The 22,204-nt window shown below is 29.2% G+C and overlaps 8 protein-coding genes across 8 annotated transcripts; 6 read left to right on the top strand and 2 right to left on the bottom strand. All coding sequences in view use genetic code 12, as the record gives it.

Annotated features, from left to right (window-relative positions):
* Positions 1 to 62: 62 nt before the first annotated feature.
* Positions 63 to 1,001, bottom strand: SGT2 (Sgt2p; the record flags this gene model as incomplete). The annotated part of the gene is made up of 1 exon (XM_051760665.1): positions 63 to 1,001. One exon carries the CDS (start codon positions 999 to 1,001, stop codon positions 63 to 65), a length of 939 nt encoding a protein of 312 aa, XP_051611661.1.
* Positions 1,002 to 1,122: 121 nt separating this feature from the next.
* On the bottom strand, positions 1,123 to 4,605 carry KGF55_005631 (uncharacterized protein; the record flags this gene model as incomplete). The annotated part of the gene is made up of 1 exon (XM_051760664.1): positions 1,123 to 4,605. The coding sequence occupies one exon, from the start codon at positions 4,603 to 4,605 to the stop codon at positions 1,123 to 1,125; it is 3,483 nt and encodes a 1,160-aa protein (XP_051611660.1).
* Positions 4,606 to 5,646: 1,041 nt separating this feature from the next.
* Positions 5,647 to 7,287, top strand: KGF55_005630 (uncharacterized protein; the record flags this gene model as incomplete). Its single annotated transcript, XM_051760663.1, has 1 exon — positions 5,647 to 7,287. The coding sequence occupies one exon, from the start codon at positions 5,647 to 5,649 to the stop codon at positions 7,285 to 7,287; it is 1,641 nt and encodes a 546-aa protein (XP_051611659.1).
* A 2,502-nt stretch (positions 7,288 to 9,789) lies between these two features.
* AMN1 (Amn1p) lies at positions 9,790 to 11,244 on the top strand (the record flags this gene model as incomplete). The annotated part of the gene is made up of 1 exon (XM_051760662.1): positions 9,790 to 11,244. The coding sequence occupies one exon, from the start codon at positions 9,790 to 9,792 to the stop codon at positions 11,242 to 11,244; it is 1,455 nt and encodes a 484-aa protein (XP_051611658.1).
* Positions 11,245 to 13,685: 2,441 nt separating this feature from the next.
* KGF55_005628 (uncharacterized protein) lies at positions 13,686 to 14,552 on the top strand (the record flags this gene model as incomplete). The annotated part of the gene is made up of 1 exon (XM_051760661.1): positions 13,686 to 14,552. The coding sequence occupies one exon, from the start codon at positions 13,686 to 13,688 to the stop codon at positions 14,550 to 14,552; it is 867 nt and encodes a 288-aa protein (XP_051611657.1).
* A 902-nt stretch (positions 14,553 to 15,454) lies between these two features.
* Positions 15,455 to 16,606, top strand: KGF55_005627 (uncharacterized protein; the record flags this gene model as incomplete). Its single annotated transcript, XM_051760660.1, has 1 exon — positions 15,455 to 16,606. One exon carries the CDS (start codon positions 15,455 to 15,457, stop codon positions 16,604 to 16,606), a length of 1,152 nt encoding a protein of 383 aa, XP_051611656.1.
* Positions 16,607 to 16,892: 286 nt separating this feature from the next.
* KGF55_005626 (uncharacterized protein) lies at positions 16,893 to 18,341 on the top strand (the record flags this gene model as incomplete). The annotated part of the gene is made up of 1 exon (XM_051760658.1): positions 16,893 to 18,341. The coding sequence occupies one exon, from the start codon at positions 16,893 to 16,895 to the stop codon at positions 18,339 to 18,341; it is 1,449 nt and encodes a 482-aa protein (XP_051611655.1).
* A 611-nt stretch (positions 18,342 to 18,952) lies between these two features.
* On the top strand, positions 18,953 to 21,340 carry ROD1 (Rod1p; the record flags this gene model as incomplete). The annotated part of the gene is made up of 1 exon (XM_051760657.1): positions 18,953 to 21,340. One exon carries the CDS (start codon positions 18,953 to 18,955, stop codon positions 21,338 to 21,340), a length of 2,388 nt encoding a protein of 795 aa, XP_051611654.1.
* Between the last annotated feature and the right edge of the window lie 864 nt (positions 21,341 to 22,204).

Genomic DNA, 22,204 nt, shown 5'->3' with positions numbered 1-22,204 from the left:
TTTTTTTTAAGAGCATTCATAAACTTAATTACAAAAATCTTTTATAAACTATATAAATTCTTCTAATCACTACCACCTTGATTGTTATTATTATTTCTACCACCAAGTCCTCCCATGAATTGACTAAGCATTGGATTGTTTAACAAATTTTGCATTGCTTGAGGATCAGACATCATTTGTTGAGCTGCTTGCATTATAGCAGGATTATTCATCATTTCAGCAAAATTTGGCATTCCTCCAGCACCTCCTCCAAGACCACCAAGTAAGGAACTTAAATCAGGTAATCCACCAGCACCTGCACCACCTGAGGCAGGTTCACTTGACCCTGCATCTCTATCATTAGTTGCAATTGAATCTTCCAACAATTCTTCAACTCTCTTCTTTGCAGTTTCATATCCTTTTTTCATAGCTTCTGATTTTGAATCTCCTTCAACATCTAAACCCTTTTTATAAGCTTCCATTGATGCTTTTGCATCACCTAAAGCATATTGAGCTAAACCTAATCTTGAATAAGCTTTTGAAAAATTTGGATTTAATTTTATAGCTTTTTCAGCATCTTCAACTGCTTGTTCATGATTTTTAGCTGATGAATGAGCAGCTGCTCTATTTGATAAATAAACAACATTTGTTGGATCTAAACCTATAGCTTCTGTATATTTTGCAATTGCAGTTGGATAATCTTTTGCCGCCATTGCTCTATTTCCTTCTACTTTTAATTCATCAGCTTTTTTTTTGGTTTCTTCATCAACTTCAATTGGAGTTGGTTCATCTTGTTTTGAAATGGTTTGATTTTTTAATAATTCTGGTAATGATTTACCTCCGAATTTAGAGGCAATTGTGTTTTTATCATCATCTTTATTTACTTCAAATGCATCTGCAATACAGTCAATTGCTATATCCATGGATTCTGCATAATCTTCAGCAACTTCCTTTGATGCTACCGCTTGCTTTAAAAAGCCTATGATAGACAAAGCAATGTCTTTGTTGGAAACGGTTGACATGGTGGATTTGGTTTAATAAGTCTGAAACGTGTAAATATAAATCAAGAGGAAAAAAAATATTGAAAAAAATGTCCGATCTTAAATAATATTTTATTACGAGAAGATTCTTCAACGAAATGAACTAATTTTTAATTTTATACAAAACTTTATTCAATTCTAATAGCCTTTTCCTTGAATTTATGAGTTCTTCTTTAAGGTATATTTTTATTCCAAATTGTAAAAAGTTGGTTTTAAATTTTAAAAAATTTGAAATTTCTGTTGCAATTAATTCAAATTCATATTTTAAATCAAGGTTTAATTTCATTAATTTTTCAACAAGTGAAGCTTTGGAAAGGAGTAAATCTTTATATTTTGATTTCTTTGTTTTACCAAATGCAAAAAATCCTTCACTTTCATTATCTTGAACATTATTTTGGGTGACTGAGTATACAGAGCTATTAGTTCTAGTTTTAGTTAATGCAGGTTCTCCTTCTGTAGGTGGAGGTGGTTCTTGTAGTCTCAACTCTGTATTTATTGAGCGTATATGATGAAAAATATCATTCCATGTATCAATATTTTGAAGTAATTTATGAATATTTTTCTTCAACTCAAAACCAATAAATTCAATCCATTGTAAATAATCAGCTAATTTCCCCAAGCTAGCACTCTGTGAATCGTATTCGGGTATTTCAAAAGATTTTGTAAAAAACTCTTCATTATTGATTCTACTTAAACATAAGTTTTCCACATTTTTCAAATCCAATTGTTTTTGTTCACCTATATCAAGTAATTTTATAAATTTATGTAATACTTGACCCTGATTATTTAGATCCAGTAAAGAAAAATTGAGGAATGTTTGCATTTCTTGAACTTGAGTTGATTTTAGTTTGACATCTCCTAATTTCAGTTTTTCCTCTTCAACAGAGGTTGAAATCCTTTGTTTCAGATCAAGGACAGATATCTCTTCATCAGTTACAAATGAATGATAAAATTTTTGAAGATCAATATTTTGAAAAACCATACTTTGAAATAAAATGTTCAATCTATCTATCAATTTATTGATTCTAAATTTTTGAAACATTGGTGTGGTGCCTGCTCCTATTGTATAATTTCTCCAAAATACTTCAGATTCAGGGATTGTTGACATTGGAAAATTGAGCTTTTTAACGTATAAAACTTGTTTTAATGATTTTAAGGTTTTACTTTTCAGACCACTATCAGTTTTTAGATTTAAAATCCAATCTTTCGAATTAGAATCATATTTTCCATTTAAAACAAATAATTTTGTCGAAGAATCAGGAAAATAATTTTCAAATATATAATTTGATAAAATTTGATCAATTTGTTTCAAATTGTTTGATTTTGATTTATTCGCAACAAAACTTAGATAATCAAACACAGTATAATGATTTCTATTATCTTCAAACATAAAATCTAATCTTTCATCTTGTAAAATATCTTTCAAATTCTCCAATCTGCTGTATTTAACATACGACATTAAAGGAGTTAAACTTTTTGTATTTGTTGCATTCAAATCTATTAAGTTTTGTTTATTTGATAAAATTTGAGTTTGTGGTAAACCCTTTAAAATCACATGCAATAATGTATTACCTGATTTATCCACATGAAGATCAAAATCAATGGTTTTATATTTTTCATAAACAACATCGAAGCCATTTTTCAAAATTTCGAGATAATCAGGATGGTCATAACATCGACATAGACTGAATAAAGGAGTATGTGAATTGTGATCTTTTATCTCCCAATCTATTAGATGACTTAGTCTTGGAATTAGTTTATGCTTGTGAAAAAGATAATGCCCAACGGTCCTCCCCGAATTGTCTTTCATATTCAAATATGAGATTTGCTCTTCCAAAGTCGTGTTATCTAAAATAGTGCTTACCAAATCATCTAAAATTTCATCATCCGTCTCTTCAACCAAAGCAATCACCAACAAATTTTGATTTCTTATCACATTTTTATCAAATAGAATAAAATCAATTGAAAACCAATTAAGATTTTCCATAATCATTTGATAAATTTCGAAATTTTTAACTTTGATTGCAAAATTAATTAAACTTTCACCACTTATATTTTTACTTTTCAAAAAATGATTTAATGGTAAATCAGATTCGGGATCTATCTCACTAAGCATATCCTTTAACTTAGATATATTCTGTTCAAAGACTGCACTCCATAATTCAAAATTTTGTTGTGAACAATGCAATAAATTTGTGTCATGACTCGATACATGACAAATAACTGCATCTAAATTACTCATGATATAGTTAAATTGACCATCATTTGATTTTTCAGTTGCATTAAAATTTAGTATGTAGTAAATTTGAGCTTCTAGGTTATCAATTTTAGAATGAACAACCGTCATAACCAATAACCCCATAAGTGTATCGGCATCAATTACCAAATTTTTATCACTTTTAGATAAAATTTCAATAGTATTTCGAATAATATTGGTTTTCAAAGTCAGATTAGTCATTGATGGATCAGCTAATTTTCTTAATTCTTGAATCGCATAAAATATTCTCGAATATAGCTCATTCATTTGCCACGGTTTATCAATAGGTAAGTCCATTTGATTTAATGATAGACAAGATAAAGACTCGTATTTTGATAGCAGTAAAACTTTCATCGCTTCTTGATCATATTCCATTTTATCATCATTTGAATAATTAAATTGAAAGATTAATTGTGACCACAAGACATCGTATAAGTTTAACTCCACATATTCATGAACTAGTTTATTAAAATCAATACCAGGATAAATGCTAACTATATGATTTATAATATTATACGTTTGTTCACTATTTGGATTTTCAACTTTGACGCTATCCAGAATTATTTTGAATGCTTCATCTACTACTTTTTTAAATTCAGTTTTTATAACATTTAATTGCTTTCTCGTTCGTGTTCGTAGTAGTTGTGATTGAGTATTATTATGATGGAAAAGTCTATAAAATTTATCACTTACAGCTTTTGATAATAAAGGAAAATTTCGTAGTAATTTTTCAAATGTCATTGTATCTAAATCTTCTTGCAGTAGAATTGAACCATTTGATTGTACAGTACTGGTCGGTACTTGATATGGAGGTGTTCCACCAATTAATGAACTTTCAATATAAATAATCATAAATTGTGATCCAGTGGGGAAATAATCGCAAAATGATTTGACATACAGTATAGATGTAATTTTAAGTTTCAAACTCCTTTTAAACCCCTTTCCAGTATAAATCATTCGATTTTTAATTAAGATTTGTTTATTATTCATCGTGTAATAAGTAACCAGTTGTTCTTTTGAAATTGGTGTGATTGTTGATGATATTGGAGCTACAGTCTTAATGACATGCAGTTTAATAAAATCTTCACTATAATAACATAAATCTTTCAATTTTATTTTAGATCTTGATGAGTCTGATGCTGGATCATTAAATTCGTTTAATATATATGCTGGTGGTATAAGTATAGTATATTGATTATGTTTGGTTTTCAACTCTTCAATGACATTTTTAAATGGGGATTTTGAATGATTTGGATTATTGAATATACAATTTAACAATGGATTATATAATGTAGGTAGATGAGTTGTCTTTAGATTATTTTGTACCATACTTTTGGTATAACATTTTGATAGGCGTTTATTCAAAAGTAATGAAGTTGTTAATATTTGCGCTGCCAATTAAAGTTGAATGTCATTCTTTTATTATAATATGTCTGTCTATAAAATACTTAGCATGTAATAAATAATAGATAAAGAATAAAGAAAGTACATTATCCTAATAATTACGAATTTTACAAAATGAAATTTGCAGATTGTAGAATGTAATAATTCATTTTCGAAAATTTCAAGATTATCAGGTTAAATTTATAAAAACTTTAATTGTAATGTCTTTTACGGATATGGTTTACCTTTTTTTTCAAAAAAAAGGTATTTCAAAAAAAAAATTTTGGGGCGGAAATGAAATTAATAGGGTTGACGTAACTCCAAACGATAAAAAATTGCAGTGTACCTAAGTTTAAAAATAATTTTAGACTCGTCTCTACTACTTCACCTTTTTTTGCTAACTCAAGCTTCAACTAATGAACCGTTGCAGGTGCCTAGAACGTTAATGTGAATATAAAGACAATAAGATATACATCCAATCAAAATTTATAGCATCTTACATTATTTTGAATAGAAAAATCCCGCTAAGTTTTATACACAATATAGATTATCAGTTTGATTCCATACCTTTGTATTGTTAAATATGTTGATCGTATTAAAGTTCAATAAATTGTTGAAATTAAATTTGATAAGCTTCAATTATGTGCAGGTCAATTTCTGTTATCAGCAAAAAAAAAAAAACCAAAAAAAAAACCCACACAAATCTAACCTGCGGTATGAATTAAAGATTATGCTTTGTTTAATACTATTTCAACTACGATGATGTTCTATTTTAACTAAGATCCGTTATCTTTTGGAAATAATATATAAAAAAGAAGATGTCTGTATATCAATATTTTCGTTAGTTGCAAAATTTGCTTTTTAAAACCATTATCATCAAACTTCAAATTTTAAACCATCAACAAGAGTTTCCACCTTTTGTCAATATCATATCATTTAAATTCATCAATAAGAGTTTCCACCCTTTATCAATATCATATAACTAAAATGGAGGCAATCAGATCAAGAACTGAAACTCATCTACATAATATTATGTCAAATAGATCTGAAGTTAGATCTATTGACCCAAAACGAAACGCAGGAGATGAAGAATTATTGAATCAAATAGGTTATAAACAAGAATTAAGAAGACATTATAGTACATTTGAGACTTTTGGTATTAGTTTTTCAATTATGAGTTTACTTCCATCAATAGCTTCAATTTTACCAGTTTTATTAGAATCAGGATTAGGTGGTGCATGGTGGAGTTGGTTTGCAGCATCATGTATGATAACGTTGGTTGGATGTAGTATGAGTTTTTTGGGACTGGCTCTTCCAACGTCTGGAGGTTTATATTACTACGCTAACTATTATTCACCTGACAGTATTCGGGTCCCAATAAGTTTTTTGATTGGATGGGCAAATACTTTGGGTCTATTAGGTGGATATTGTTCAATTAGTTGGGGATTTGCGGTTGAAGTCTTATCAGCAGTCAATATTTCGATGGATGGTAATTTCGATGTAACTAACGCAAGATGCTATGGAATTTATGCAGCAACAATAATCTCCACTGTTATAATTGCATGTTTAACTACAAAGAATGCAGCTAGACTACAGGGAATTGCAGTTTATGTTAATGTATTCTTGGTTTTGCTATTTGTGATAGCTGTTCCTGTCGGATATTCCCGAAATCATACGTTCAACACTAGAGGTCAAATTTTTGGAGATTTCACGAATTCAAGGAGTTGGAGTACTGGATGGAGTGTATGTCTAAGTTTACAGGGTGCAGTCTGGGTTATAGGATCATTTGATTCCGTTATTCATTGTTCGGAAGAGTGCAAAGACCCTCAACGTGCAATTGGATTTGGTATAGTCGGCTCAATTGTTGCTTGCGCAATCTTGGGTATTGGAGTTGTGTCAGTTTGTTGTGCTTGTATTATAGATGGAGATATAAGTAGAGTTCTTGAAAGTGAAACTGGATCAGCAATGGCACAAATTATCGATGATGCTCTAGGCCGCAAATGGGCAACAGCTTTCATGGCCTTGATATCAGTTGGCCAGTACATGATGGCGGTCTCCATTGTCCTTGCCATTAGCCGTCAAGTTTTTGCTTCATCAAGGGATTCATTGATCCCTGTTGTATCCAATTACTTGAAATACATCAATCCAAAATACAAAATCCCCGTTAGAAGTACTTGTTTTTGTGGAATAATGGCTCTTATTTTGGGTTTGCTATCATTAATCGGCCCAGCTGGAGCTAATGCTTTGTTCTCATTAGCAATCAATAGTAATTCTGTTGCATGGGGAACTCCAATGTTACTTGTTCTTTTGCCGTACGGTAGAAAAAAATTCATCCCAGGACCATTTTGGTTTGGTAAAACGATTAGTTATTCCATAATGTTGCTTGCAGTGCTTTGGTTAATGTTTATTATTATACTGTCTACATTCCCAGACAATATAGAAGTTGATAAGAAAACAATGAATTATACAGTTGTTATAAATGTTGGTATTTGGATTTTAGCGTTGATCTATTATTTCGTTTATGGTTATAAAGTCTATTCTGGTCCTAAGTCAAACTTAGATGAACCAGAATATTCTGATGGTTCAAGTGTTGCTATTATGGACGAGGTTTTATCAGAAAAGGTGTAACATTTTTTCTCAGACGTTGTTTTTGTGCTTTATTTATTTAGTGTTCGTTTCAAAATTTGCCTTTGTGCACTACTTAATGTAATTAATTTAAAAATTTTCCTCTTTTTTTAATATTATTATTCTTGATTTTCTTCTTCCAAATTGATTGTTGAGTAAGCTGATAGTTTAGCTATTTCTAGTTGAATCAAAGAAAAAATTGTTGAACAATTCCTTATTCTACTCTGCATTTCGATTGATACGATATCATATCCATGAATTCAAAATGGCACATGTAACAGTGAATGAAAACCCAGGACATATATCTTAGGAAAATATATATTGTAGTTTTCATGTATATCTTGGAAAGGTAAATCAAATAATTTTAATTAAGACATTCGAAAACACACTTATTTCGAAAAGTGAAGTTTATCATAGATTTTGGCAAGTTTTCGAACAATTAAAATCTTCAAATTGATCACAAGTAATAGCTTTTTGCAAGAATTATCATAGATTCCTCAATTTACTAATCTGTCCATATGCGACAGTTTAATTGAAAGTGGTAGTACGGTCGTTAGCAAAAAAACATCACAAAGTACTTTCTAAAATCACTACTACAAATTTGATTCGTTACTCTAATCTTCATTTTGCTTTCTGAATGAAAAACTTTCATGATTTTGTTAACCGGAATAATGGTTTGAATGTTTATAGCCCAACCAACTAAAGGAAAAAGTTAGCAACTGACTTTAACTATATAAAAATTAAATGTAGCTACATAGTTTTTTTTTACAATCCATTACACGTTTATTAGATTCGTAGTCATAGTTAATAAAGTTTCTACTCGAAAATTATATTTTCACATTGACAAGTCTTTGCGGTAAATCTGATCAACAGAAGGTACTTTTATTGGCAAACGAAATGAATTTCCATTCATATTTATACCCTATATAATTTGATCACTCAATCTATAATATCCATTCCGAGACAGTGTTTAATACTTGCTAACATGCAAAAGAGTGATAACGTCTCCGAAATAATTATTTGATTGGAATATTTCATTTCATGTTTCAATTTTAATTCTACTTGCAAAAAGATTATCATAGAACGTAATATTTGAGTCAACAATCATTTATTGAATACGAGTAATTGTTAGTTAACTATAAAAATTAACTGCCCTATTATTCAACGCGCAAACTTTATTTAAAATTTGCGCAAATCAGCCAGACTATGCAAATCTTGATACTTTCATAATTAATATATTCTATTGTATACTCTATTGTCATGAGATAAACAATATACAAAGTAAACAAAATACGAGATTGGCTTGTTGAATTGAATACATTGTATTCGAGAATCAAGCAAATTTTTTCGTTAATACTTTTACAAACAAAGACTAGTTTCGAATAGACCATATTTGAAAGAACTTAGTTCTGATATTTTATGTACAATTTATCTTTAATTTCTTAGGCTAAACCCAATATAGGGTAAGGCTAAATTTTATTCTAAGATGCATTAAGTCCTGTGATATTAAAAATTTTTTAAGCAAGGGGTTGCGGTAGACGGATATTGAGTATTAAGAAAGCCAGTATTTCAGTAATGTACCAGCATTGAAAAAAAAAACTCGACTATACTTCAATTTTTTTGGTACCTTAAGATGTAAAGGGTTCAATTACTAATTCATTACATTTTCAAGTTGATATTGAGCTCGGGGAAAGCTCGATAGTTTTTTCTATGATGTGATACTTTATGATAGGTTGTCAATTGAAGTGATGGCTAATTATTATAAAAGCATTCGTCCCAAATCAGTTATAATAATGGTCTTTATATGGGGATAGCTTTATAATATTTGATATTAGTAATTTAAAAGTAAGATTTTTTTTTTTTTTTTTTTTTTTCTGCTTCGTAAAATTCAATTTTGTGTAATATTGAAGTTTTTTGTCTAATTATATTTTTTACCAGCCATTAAAGTTTAAGTAAACTAAGTATCTTTCTGCTGGTTCGTTGTCAAGTAGAGCTAATATATTCTTTAGGTTGCAATAAATTAGTTCTAAAACGGCTCAAACTTACGGTACTCAAGTATTTAAAGATATTACACAACAAGGTATTGCTAATTATGTGGGTTTAATGAATATTTAATTTTTCTATCCCGCTGGTTAAAATTATATTCTGAAACGGTACATCTTAAAATTAAGTTAGCAAGGGGTTTACCTTATGCATCTCATTTAATTACTAGCCATTTCAATTCGAAAGTTTTATAAATACATTTTCAAATCCTTCAATTGCTAATTGAAACTCAAGATTTTTTTCAAACTATTCAAACTTCACTTCAACCCATTGCAAAGGCATAATCAATTCCATCATCTTCTTCATCATCATCATCCACCATTTTAATAACTCACCCTAGTCTATCATTTAACTTAGCATTTTTTTTATTTTATTTTCATGTTCACTTCTTTCATTTAGAATTTTACTTTTATTGATATATTAAATTATATCATCAAGTTTTATTTGCATATTAATTAGATTATGGCTTTCAATTTTACTGTACCTACTAATTATACATATTCAAACTTAAGAGAAAGTCTCACCCAAGAAGATGAGGAAACACCATTTAGAAAAGCAAGAAGGACAAATTCTTCTAATTCATTATCTGATACAAGAAAGTTAAGAAATGAAAGTACTTGTTCTAATTCAGCTTCTGATTTGGAAAGTTTACCTGATTTAACTGATGATGATGATAATTGGACTCCTGAATCTTCACCAATAAAACCTCCTTCAAATCATAGATTCATATTTTTAGAATCACCAAGTACAAAGTCATTTAATTTAAAACAACAACCTCCTGCAACAAAATTATCAATATTTCATATTCCTGAAATTGTATATAAAATAGTTTCATTTGTTGATATACAAAATACTCAATTACCAAGTGAAGCAACAGTGATAAGAAGGAAACCAACAAGCTATAAACATGCTTTATTAATATACGGAGATAAAGATAAAGCCAAAGCTGCCTTAGAAAGTTCAACTTCAATTAAGCAGTCGTCTAAAGATCCCATGCTTAATTGTCTTTTAATTAATAAATTATTCAATAAAATTACAAGAGAAATAATGTCAACGAAATTATACTTCACTAATGAAATACAACTATTGAAATATATTGAGTCAAATTCATCAATAACTTTTCAAAATCCAACTAATTTAAATCTCCATAAGTTATTTCATTTGAAAAATTCAAATTTCCTCAAACTTATTTCAAATATTCAATTTCACAAGTTACAATCATTAGAGTTATTTATGTGTCCAAAATTACAACCACCTTCAATCGTGTTACAACAAAGTTCACAATTTTTACAAAAAATCATTATAACAGGTTCAAAAATTATTGATGATGAATTTTGTTATCAAATTAGTCTTTATTGTAAAAATTTAAAACATTTAGATCTTAGAGGTTGTGAATTAATAACTGATTCAGGATTATATTTTATTTTTCAAAATAATTTTCAATTAACTTATGTTAATATTGGTAGAAAAAATAAAAATCATTTAATAACAGATCAATCTATTCATTATTTGGTGAAAAATAATACTAATTTAGATACTCTTGGGTTAGCTGGTACATATATTTCTGATAATGTACTTTGGGAAATTTCTCAATCACTTCCTCAATTAAAAAGGTTATCATTAAATAATTGTAGAAATTTAACAAATTCCGGAATAAATCGAATTTTTAATAATAATTCCAAGATACTACCACAATTAAATGTTTTAGAACTATGTTATAATTATCAAATTATGGATTTAACTCAATTAATAAAATTCAAAAATTTTAAAAATAATTTAAATGGTATCGGAAATAACACCTTTATATTAGAGCTTTGTGAACAATTATTATCAAAATATAGAGATCAAGAATTTCAATTGGATAAAATCACTTCTATTAGTATTCTTGATGATATTTCTTATTATATAAATAATTGAATAAATTGATAATTTTTGACTTAATGAGTAGCGATTTCTCTGATTGTATTTTGTGATAATTCATCCATCTGATATGGGAATACCAAGGAAAATAATAACTCCGATATTCTTAAGTTCTTAACTTTCAGAACAAGCTTCACGGCGTCTTGCCTATGAGCCTTTCAAGGAGAGGGAGCTCAGAAATTAAAGAAACCACACTTGATGTTCTGCATGTAAGCAAATTTATGTTCATCATGTTCGTATCAAAATGCAAGTTTATTTTGAATATAAAAAGTTCTTAGGGAGGAAAAAGGTTAGGATTTATGAGTGAAAAAACCATCAATCGTGTAATGATGATCCTCAATGCATGTTACTTTTTCCACAACTTTGAATTGAAGTTACATTAAGGAGGTGGAAAGAAAAGAAAAGGGATTTGCAACAGAATTAAGAATTTTTAACAGAAACTTCCAACTGGTTACAAACCTTAATTTCAATTTTATTATTACGAAAGGATTGAAGCGTGATGATAATTTTTATTGAAAATTCTTATTTTTTTTTAAGGCGGTGGGTAGAGAATTGGATGCCATGTAATAAGCACTGTTCAAAAAGATGCTCTATAAGATGTGAAAGAACATGTAAGATTTTAGGATGTTTCAAAATGTAAAATGAATTTCGAGATGACAGTGGAGATTTTTATCTGCAGTGACTTCTGTTTAACATTTGCATGATTTTCGTTTAGAATGGTTATCGATTAGTATGTTTTGAGCTTATGATGGTTTCAAGTATTGTCACTATACTGCATTGAATGACTGGAATGACTTTACCGACTCGTATTATAAAAATCCTCATTCTCATACCTGCATCCAGGTAGCTGAGTAGGCGCGAATTACTACACAAACAAATGAATAGATATAAAATCCATTGATTCTCCATAAAACGATACAATCTAATTAATTTACTTTATATTTATATTCTGTGGTAGCTAATAATAACTGAAATATGGTAGCTATCCCACAGTAGCTTCACTTCTTGGCCGGTTCAATAGTTCAACTAAAGTTTCCCTTTCTTTTAAATTTAGAAACGAATTAAAAAAGAAGGTAGAAAATTGACCTCCGTCGAAAGTTGATTTTCGAGGGTGACGTACGCGTGTATTGGGCCGGTAAACTTTATTTTTCTGAGCTCTAATAATGCAACACCAACTCATACCCTTATTAAAACTTTCAATATCAAGCAGTACTTGACGAGTGTCAATGCAACTATGACTCTTTATGCTTACGTGAAAAACATATTGACGAGTAAAGTGGAGGGATTAAATTACTAAGGATATGGTAAATTAGTACAAGTATGGAATAACCTTTTTTTAAAACGCAACTAGTTTTTTCATTCGAGGTTAAAAAGTCACGTTGGCGCAAAATATTTGGTAGCTCACGGAGGTTATTTTTCCCTATTCATTAAAAAATACCACTGTTTGATACTAAACAATTGTACCTAAATTCAAAAATATGGATTAGATTAACTTATAATATCCTTATAGTTGAGGAAGTTCAGCAATCTTGCAAATTGAATCTCCTGCGGTAGGTATAAAACTAGCTTGAATAACTGAATTTTAATTCAACTAATATAACCGAATAACAATCTAAGCAAACAATCAGATTAATGCATTAAGAAATTATGGCCAATACGCTCGTCAACTGTAAACCCATCCCTAAATTGTCATACAAAGTCAAAGTTCAATATCACAACCATACTCTGATAAAGCGATAACCCCTTAATTGAAAATAACCATCTCCACAGTCCTTTTAAAAGTTCACTTACTACTCATTGAACCTACTTCTCTAAACTGCATCCCTCAATTTCCAACTATTGTTTTAATTTTCCCGTTATCTTGAAAGAAAATCTTTTGCTTATCTTTCATTTACGGTATTGATATTTCACGATTTATAAATAAACTATTATTAAACTTTTATTTATTGTTTTAAGTAAGTAGATCTAGATTCGTAAAGCTTAGATCTCTAAAGCTAAAGACTGGTAGTGCACTCATGCTCAAAAGTTAATTTATATACTATATACAGTCCTTCTGTACTAGTAATTACTTAATTAAGATTTATTATTATTATTATGTATTCTACTTATGTAGTATACACATTGTAATTACTTACATGAATTTTTATTGAATAGGTACACCTAAAAACTCAACAAAATATATACCAATAAAAGAATACTTTCAAGACAAATACCTCATATTCTAACCAGCATTTCATAACTTACTCATCCAATTAAAGTTTCAATTAAACATATTCATTTCATACCACACTCATCGTGTATTTTCAAACCAGTTTAGAAACAAAAGTAAACAACGGAAAACTATCTGATAATTGGATCCCAATTGCTACTAGCTATCTTACATCAACAAATCAATCTCAAAAACCACAGCTGCTACAACTCATTGTTTTCCAAAAATCATGACAAAGTCTTTGAAACATCAACTATCAACACTAGATTTAATAGATGATTCTACTTTAACTTCACTACCTTTCCCACCTCCACCTCCAATTAAAAAGAGGTCTTCTACATTATCGAATAACTCATCATCAAATAAAATACGACCGGTGAATTCATCTTCATTATCTCAATTCCCAATACATAAATCTAAAGATACCATAACAAGTGATGAAGATAATGAAGAAGATGAAATTTTTGAATATTCATACGAGGAAGAAGATCCAATAGTATTAGTTGAAGATTATTTAACTTCAAACAATCCATTTTACACAACTCATAATTTATCAAGACAAAAATCATTAGCAGATTTTAAAAAAAGAATAATGTCGAATAATTCAGTTAATTCTTCATCGAGTTTAAATTCATCAATTGATACGATAAGAGAATCTCAAGAAACTCAAACAAATACCACTATGCAAACCTCACTATCATCTAATCATCAACAACAAGTAATCAATGATTTACAACTGATTTTTGGAAATTTACCAAGTTTTGAATTATTAAAATATTGTGATTTATGTAATAAACCATTATATGAAATTTCTTCAATTATAAATTCAACAACAATAACTAATAACAGCTGTACTGCATCATTTAATTTAAATGAATTTATATGTGGTGATTGTGTTGAAAATTATGAAATTTTTTTAAATGTTTATAATAATAATCTAGAATATGTCGATAAGAATAATGTGAATATGACTGAAGAAAATCGTGTTGGTGAAAGATTTACTCAAAAAAATAATAACAAGACAAAGAACTCAAAATTGTGGAATATTTTACATCAAATTTCATGTAAATATAATATCAAAAGAGAAGTTATATGATGTTTTGTAAGACCAGCTAGCGTTAAAAGCTTATCATAGAACAAATAGAACAACTAACGACGGGATATAAATCCAAGGTGTAAATGACACGACTAATTGAATTTGGTTTTAAAGACTAGTACGGTTGTTAATTATCCTCATCCTCAACAGCCATATACTTTCATCTTTCAATAAAAAAACTAGTTTTCAGCTATCTGGGTTTAGTGACTGATTAACTCAGCGTCATTCATAAATATTTTAAAAGTCAGACTTGTCCAATTATATTGAAACAAGGTTCATTGACAATTATGTCAGCTCCTAGTATATAAGATATAGGTATGGTGGAAAATAAAAATTTTTGGTAAGGAAAACCAATTTTAAAATTTAAATGATTATGAGCTCTTTCAATAAATTTTTGGTTAGACTTCAAATCCCTCTTTCATCAATTTTCACTTCCGGTGGTCTGTCTTTTGATGTTACATAATCCCCGGCAGAACGGTCTCCATCAGGGTGATTTAAAAAATTACTTAAAGGTTATTGCACAGTTCAAGTGTTGCTAAAGTTGTTAAAGTTTTGTTGATAGAGAATTTTTTGACGAGAACAATCTGAAACGTATTTGGTAGCGTTGTGATGGGTTTGAATCTATATCAAGATCTTCAGAAATCCACCTTGTATCAATTTGTTCGGAATTAGTTTAGGCGTCTTTACCTGTTTGAATGGGACGCGTATGGATTCTAAAATCTGTTTTTATTTTTGGGTAATTTCGTCCATAGTTTAAAAAGTGGCAAAAAACAAAAAAAAAATATCATTTAAACTTAATTGTTATACATCTTTACTCACATATTCAGCTCCAATTACACCATATATCACTGGCTCAAAGCTATTTCAAACTATTGTAACTATTTATTTCATTTATTGATGCTATGAACAATCAAGAGCAAGGTCAAAATCAAGAGAACCCGCAACCGAAGGATAGAATTAATCTAATTTCAGGCTTAGACGATTTGGCAGCAAGGAGTGAACAAGCTTATCAAGAACAAAAGAAAACTAGAGTACACAATGATATCTCACGTCATGAAGTCAAAGAAAATAAAACCAATCCACTAGATAGTCCAGCTTTCAATGTTTTTAGAGAAATGAAACAAGAAGTGTTGATTAAATTTTTAAATGAATATCAATCCAAACTTCAAGACTTATATGAAGTCAATGTTTTGAATAAAGAAGATAAATCGAAGCTAAATACACCAGATAATTTGGAACAAGGACCATCAAAAAAAAGTAACCAGCCAAAAGATGATGGGGTTAAAACTGAACCTTCGAAATGTTCAGTTTGTGATACCACTTTTGGAAAATATCATCATCACCTCATGAATCACATATTAAAAAAGCCAATTTGTTTATTGAACCATATTTTGAAACCCAATGATCTAAATGAGGTAATAAATCCACCTTTGAAAAGTAATAAGACTATTGAAGAAGCAATGGCAGAATCCACAAAACCAATTCCATTAATTAAAAGAAATGAATATTGTTGTTACAAATGTAAAGAAGAAATGCCTAATCCTAATGAATTACAGACCCATATAGAAAAACATCATTTACCAAATAATTACAAATGTCCAGACTGTAGAAGCATCCTCACCTATAAAAAAACAACTCACGAAAGCTGTGCAGCAAACATTAAAAGAAAATTAGACTTTTGTCAAAAATTTACTGAATTATCAATTCTTTTGTTACTTTTGATTAATAATTTGACTGAAAATGACACAGATTTGGATTCTTGGTTAAAAAATGAAGCTAGTAATTGTTTTAAAGGTCCATCTGAACCACACATAGACAAGGTTCTTCAAATTATTGGTAAAAACAATCATAATGAATCAAATCTTTCTTTGAAAATTGCAACAAATATATACTCAACTTTGCTGTATGGTGTTAGAAATGCTGATGTCAAATTAGATTCCATTGAAGATACTTTTAAAAAAGGGACTAAAAAACTGTCACGTCAATCAAGAAAACGAAACAGGGGTAACTCTTTGAAAGCTGACGGAAATGGAGCTTTGGCTAAAAAAAGATGAGTAATTTGTGCTAGTTGCGCTATTTATGGTATAATTGAAAAAAGTTAACAAAATTGATGAGTTTAATGTTCATTGTGATGATGTTTTTTATATGAAGTAGTCTAAAAAGTTGATTAATTATAATTTATTGTGTTAACCGCGTTCTCTTATCTAATACAATTTCGGTGATTAATATGCGAAGTTTATATTCAATCAAATTTCAAAACCCTTAAATCTAAATTGACGAGCTAAATCTACTACTTTAATACTCCAATGAGAATCCAATTAGACCCAGACTACTTTAACAATGTCTACGACTGTAATACTTGAGGATATAGAATTGAACAATAATTTTCATTCGAGGTCAAATAATGGTAAACACGATGATGTGACCACACAAATTCAAAATCCACAAATTGATTTGCAACTGTTTGAAGAATCGGATGCTATTGCGGAACTAAATAATAACGTCAACAACAACGATGACATTTCATTTGAAGATACCCTTGATGATCCAAAAAGTTATCCTGATGGAGGCTTTAAAGCTTATTTAACATTATTTGGATGTTTTTTAGGATTAATAGTGAATTTAGGATTAATAAATTCAATCGGAGCAGTTCAATCATATGTTTCTAATAATATTTTACAAAATTATACTCAATCAACAATATCATGGATTTTTTCAATTTATTTATCATTAGCTTATGCTGGAGGAATTTTTAGTGGTCCGATATTTGATAGGTATGGAACTTTATATCTTTTAATTAGTAGTGGAGGATTTATATTTATTGGATTAATGGGAGCTGCTCAAAGTAATAAAATTTATCAGTTTATATTAAGTTTTATAGCTTTGGGTTTGGGAAATGGAATTGGAATGGCACCTTTAGTTAGTGTTATTAGTCATTTTTTTTTCAATAAAAGAGGTGTTTGCACTGGAATAGCTACTTCAGGAGGTAGTGTTGGTGGATTAATGTTTCCTTTAATGTTAAGAAAATTATATGTTAGTGTTGGATATGTATGGGCTTTAAGAATTTTAGGATTTACTTGTCTTGGATGTATGATAAGTTCTGTATTATTAGTAAAAGAAAGATTCAGAAGAATTAATAAAAAATCTACAATTGAAGTTGAAATTAATACTTTAGATAAACTTAAATCAGAAGTTTTGGAATTTATAAAGATCAAAGATATCAAATTTGTTTTTGTTATATTAGGTGGATTTTTTGCTGAATTTAGTTTGGTTCTAATTGTTACATATTTTGCAAATTATGCAATAGCTCAAGGATTGAGTGAAAGTGAGAGTTTATTATTATTAACTATTTGGAATGCTGTAGGAATTGCTGGTAGATGGTTACCTGGTTTAGCAAGTGATTATTTTGGTAGATTTAATGTGAATGTGGTAATGTTGATAATGTATACTTTAAGTATATTAGTATTGTTATTACCATTTGGTCATAATCATAAAATTCTTTATGCATTTGCTGTTCTTGGTGGTATTTCACTGGGTTGTATATTAACTTTATTACCAGCTTGTTTATCACAAATAACAAGAACTGATCAATTAGGGAAAAGATATGGTTTATTAAATTTTTATTTATCTTTAGCTAATTTATTTGGTATTCCCATAGCGGCTGCTATATTGGATACAAATTATAATAATTTAATTATCTTTATAGGTTGTTTATCTATAGCAGGGTTAGTATTTTGGACAGCTGCAAGAGTTTCAATAGTAGGTGTAAAATTAAATGTAAAAGTTTAAACGATAATTTGATTTACGAAATGACTCAAAACCATTTTTTGACGTGAAGACTCAATCGCATAAACTAACATGCTCGGAAATTAATCACCGGAACGGTTATGACATTGATAAGATAAAATATTTAAAGTGTAAACTAAATTTTAAACAAAATTTTTATCAATGACATCAAAAAAAAGGCTTGTATCGGATAAACTTTTAGATCTGAAGCTTTCAAGATCTCCCGGAAGAATTGTTTTCTTAAACTACGTCTTTAATGTTTAATCATATAGATTAAATTCCAAAATCAATTGCTTTTTTTTCCACGTTATCTTGCTTTAAAGAATACGATATTGTGTATTGGTTTTGTATCTCTTCTAAAAACATAAAATAAATTTATCTTTTTTAAGTTATTTATGATAATATCTTTCTTCAACGAAAATTGGGACTATTCTGAAGAACTAACAAAGTCGTATACACAGTTGTTATCAATCTCATCCAACTTGACTCAAACTCACTCATTTCCAAACTTCAAAACGCTGATCACGCAGATTAAGGTTTAACAACAAGTGAAAAAAAAAACTCCGAAAACTTTAATTTCACTTCCCACTAAAGCTAGTCCATTTACTCAAAATATGTTAAAGAAACCACATCATACCACAAATAAATCAACTTCACTATTTGAAATCAGATTGAAAAACTTAGAACATGATGTATTAGTATTGAAAGGAAATGAACATGAAGCAGGATCAGTACTAATTTCTGGAAATATAGTAATATCAGTAAATGAACCAATAACAATAAAAAAATTATCATTGCGATTATACTCAACTTTGAAACTCAAAGCTGATCTAACTTCTGCTTCATCAGCAACTGTTGGAAATAATAGAAAACTTTTAAATTTTAAAAAACAAATTTATGAATATAATTGGGATTCAAATGAATTTAATAAATATTTTGATCATATGTATGAAAATTCAAGTGTTGGAAATAATGGGGCAATAAATCCGCCACCTCAATTGGTTAAAAATCATTCAACTTCATCTCTCAAGGGATTAGGTGGTCTAAGATCTAAAAGTGGGTTAAACTTATCAACTTTGTCAAATAATAATAGTTCAACTAATCTAAACAAAGCTGCATTAAATCATTCAATGGGTTCAAATCATGTCTTAGTTCAAGGAAATTATGAAATCCCATTTAGTGCAATTTTACCTGGAAATATACCGGAATCTATTGAAGGATTACCTGGTTGTTCATCAATTTATAGATTAGAAGCAACAATTGATAGAGGGAAATTTCATAGTACAATGATAACAAAAAAACATATTAGAGTCGTAAGAACATTAACTACTGATGCAGTTGAATTATCAGAAACTATAGCTGTTGACAATACATGGCCTAAAAAAGTTGAGTATTCATTAAGTTGTCCAACAAGGGCATTAGCTATTGGTAGTGGGACTCCAATTAGTATGATGCTTGTACCTTTGTTAAAAGGTTTAACATTAGGAGATATTAAAATACAATTAGTTGAATTTTATTCATATGTTGGAAATATCCCACCAATGCATTCAGCGGAAAGGATTATTGCTTCAAAGAAAGTCGCAAAACCCAAACCAAATGAATATGAATTTGATAAATGGGAATTAGAAACTTTTATGAAAATTCCTGCAAGTTTATCAAAGTGTTGTCAAGATGTTGATTTAATGCAACATGTTAAAGTAAGACATAAATTGAAATTTAATATTGGATTAGTTAATCCTGATGGTCATGTTTCTGAATTAAGAGCTTCCTTACCTGTACAATTATTTATTTCACCATTTGTGACAGTAAGTTCAAAACATGATGATGAAGTTAGTGAAGATGAACGTAAAGGTGAAGAGGATATTTTATTTACTAGTGATTCGTATGATGATTTAAACTATTTGGGAAATGGTAATAATAATAACAATGGAAGTACACTAAATTCAAACAGTAGCTCACATACTTCATTAACTGGTTTAGTTGCTCCTCCATTATATGAAAGACATATATATGATAGATTATGGTCTGATGTTTCACCAATTGAAACTCCATTAACTTCAGGTACATCCACTCCAAGAAGTAGACAAGGTGGTTTGAATAATTATGGTGAATTTTCAATGCAACCATTAGATTCATCAGCATTAAGTGAAAATTTAAGACAATTAAGTATTCAAAGACAAGCTCAAGAAGCAGAGGCCAATAATCATCATGATAATAATAACGGTAGAGCTACTTTTAATTTTGAAGATGAAGATAATCAACAATCTCACACTGCTCAACCTGATTATTTCAATAATAGACCATCAGCAATTTCAAGAAATCATAGCTTTTTAAAAGATCCACTTATGACTCCAATGACTCCTCCAGTACATTTATCTCGTGTAAATTCAGATGCAAATTTGTATAATTCAAATGAAATGAAACAAGTTCCATCTTATAGCCAAGCTATTAAAAGTGATACAATGGATGATTTATCACCAGCTTATGAGCCTCCTTCATCAAATTCAAGTATAAATTTAAATGAATTGAATAAGAATTTACAACCATCTAATCAAAGACCAAACATAGGCTCAAGAAACTCAACGTTACTGAAACTAAGTAGTTCAAGAAATTCTTCAACAAATTCTTCCCCTTCTAATTCAAGAAATGTCTCCTCATCAAATTTATCTAATTTATTACCATCTAAAAAATCATCAAGTAATTTATTGAACATTGGTTCATTGACCCCTTCAAGCGGTCATGGTAGTGGTTCAAATAGTAATGGAAATTCATCAATTAATTTATTATCTACATCACCAGTAAGTCATTTAAGAAATCCAACAAATCATTCAATACAAAGCGAAAATAACAGTAGTACCAATAATTCTTCAAATCATAGTATAAGTCAATTATCAAGTAGTGCTAATGATAGGCAAAATGGTATACCAATGAGAACTAATTCAAGTTTGAGTTTGCATAATTTACATTTATTTAGTAAAAAAAATAATAAAAAAGCTGGATAGAATTTTAAGTAGATAGATTGTCTAGAATATATTCCACCAAAGTTTATCGGTGTAACATGAAACATTAAGCATGTTTAGTATTTATTCCACAGTCTCTAAAATCATTCATGATTCACTTATCTTGTATGTAACGCTATTGGTATCATGTATTAAAATAAAGTTGAATGTTGAAATTACTTAATAGAATTTCTCACGTAAGAGTTTTTGTGACACCGAATTCTTTATCTATTCCACGAACAACTGAGCCATCTACAGTTTTATATTCACACCGTTCATTAAACACTTCAGCTGACGTGATACATACTATTCATCGATGATGCAATGACAAGACATATTCAGCTTGGTGTTAACATCTCAGCTAACTGCTAAATTTTCATTCACGAAATTTGAGCTGTTCCATAAAGACAATCAAAGTTTTATTTCATCTTTGCTGTTGAATGACATGATTCATCTAAGGGAACACTTTGATAAGTTTCAGAAAGATCACAGGATTTGTAATTTGAATTAATATTGATAAGCATCATATTTCGAACCTGTATAGTTTCAATGAATGAAAAAGAGTCGAAGAGTTATACCCAGTTCATCTCAATGGATTTTAAATCAAATTAGTCCTATTAAACATTTTTAATCGGCCATTTCATGATTTTGTGCTCAAATTTGTGGATACTGTAAACAAAATAAGCATCTACTTCAAAATTTTATGCTCAAGTTTATAGACACGGTGATTTGGAATTATATGAGGTAAATTGAGTTTCTGGTGTTTTTTGTCAATCTTAATCTTGAACTCGAAAATCTTTTAGTCAAGTCCATCTGGATGTCATAGTCAAATAAGGAAGCCTTGTAGGATTAATTGGTTAAATTCGT

Source organism: Candida pseudojiufengensis, assembly GCF_024610245.1.
Source record: "Candida pseudojiufengensis strain CBS 10847 chromosome Unknown scaffold20, whole genome shotgun sequence".
Lineage (NCBI taxonomy): Eukaryota > Fungi > Ascomycota > Pichiomycetes > Serinales > Debaryomycetaceae > Lodderomyces > Lodderomyces pseudojiufengensis.
The sequence above is the reverse complement of the archived record's forward strand: the minus strand, read 5'-3'. Positions and strand labels throughout refer to the sequence as shown.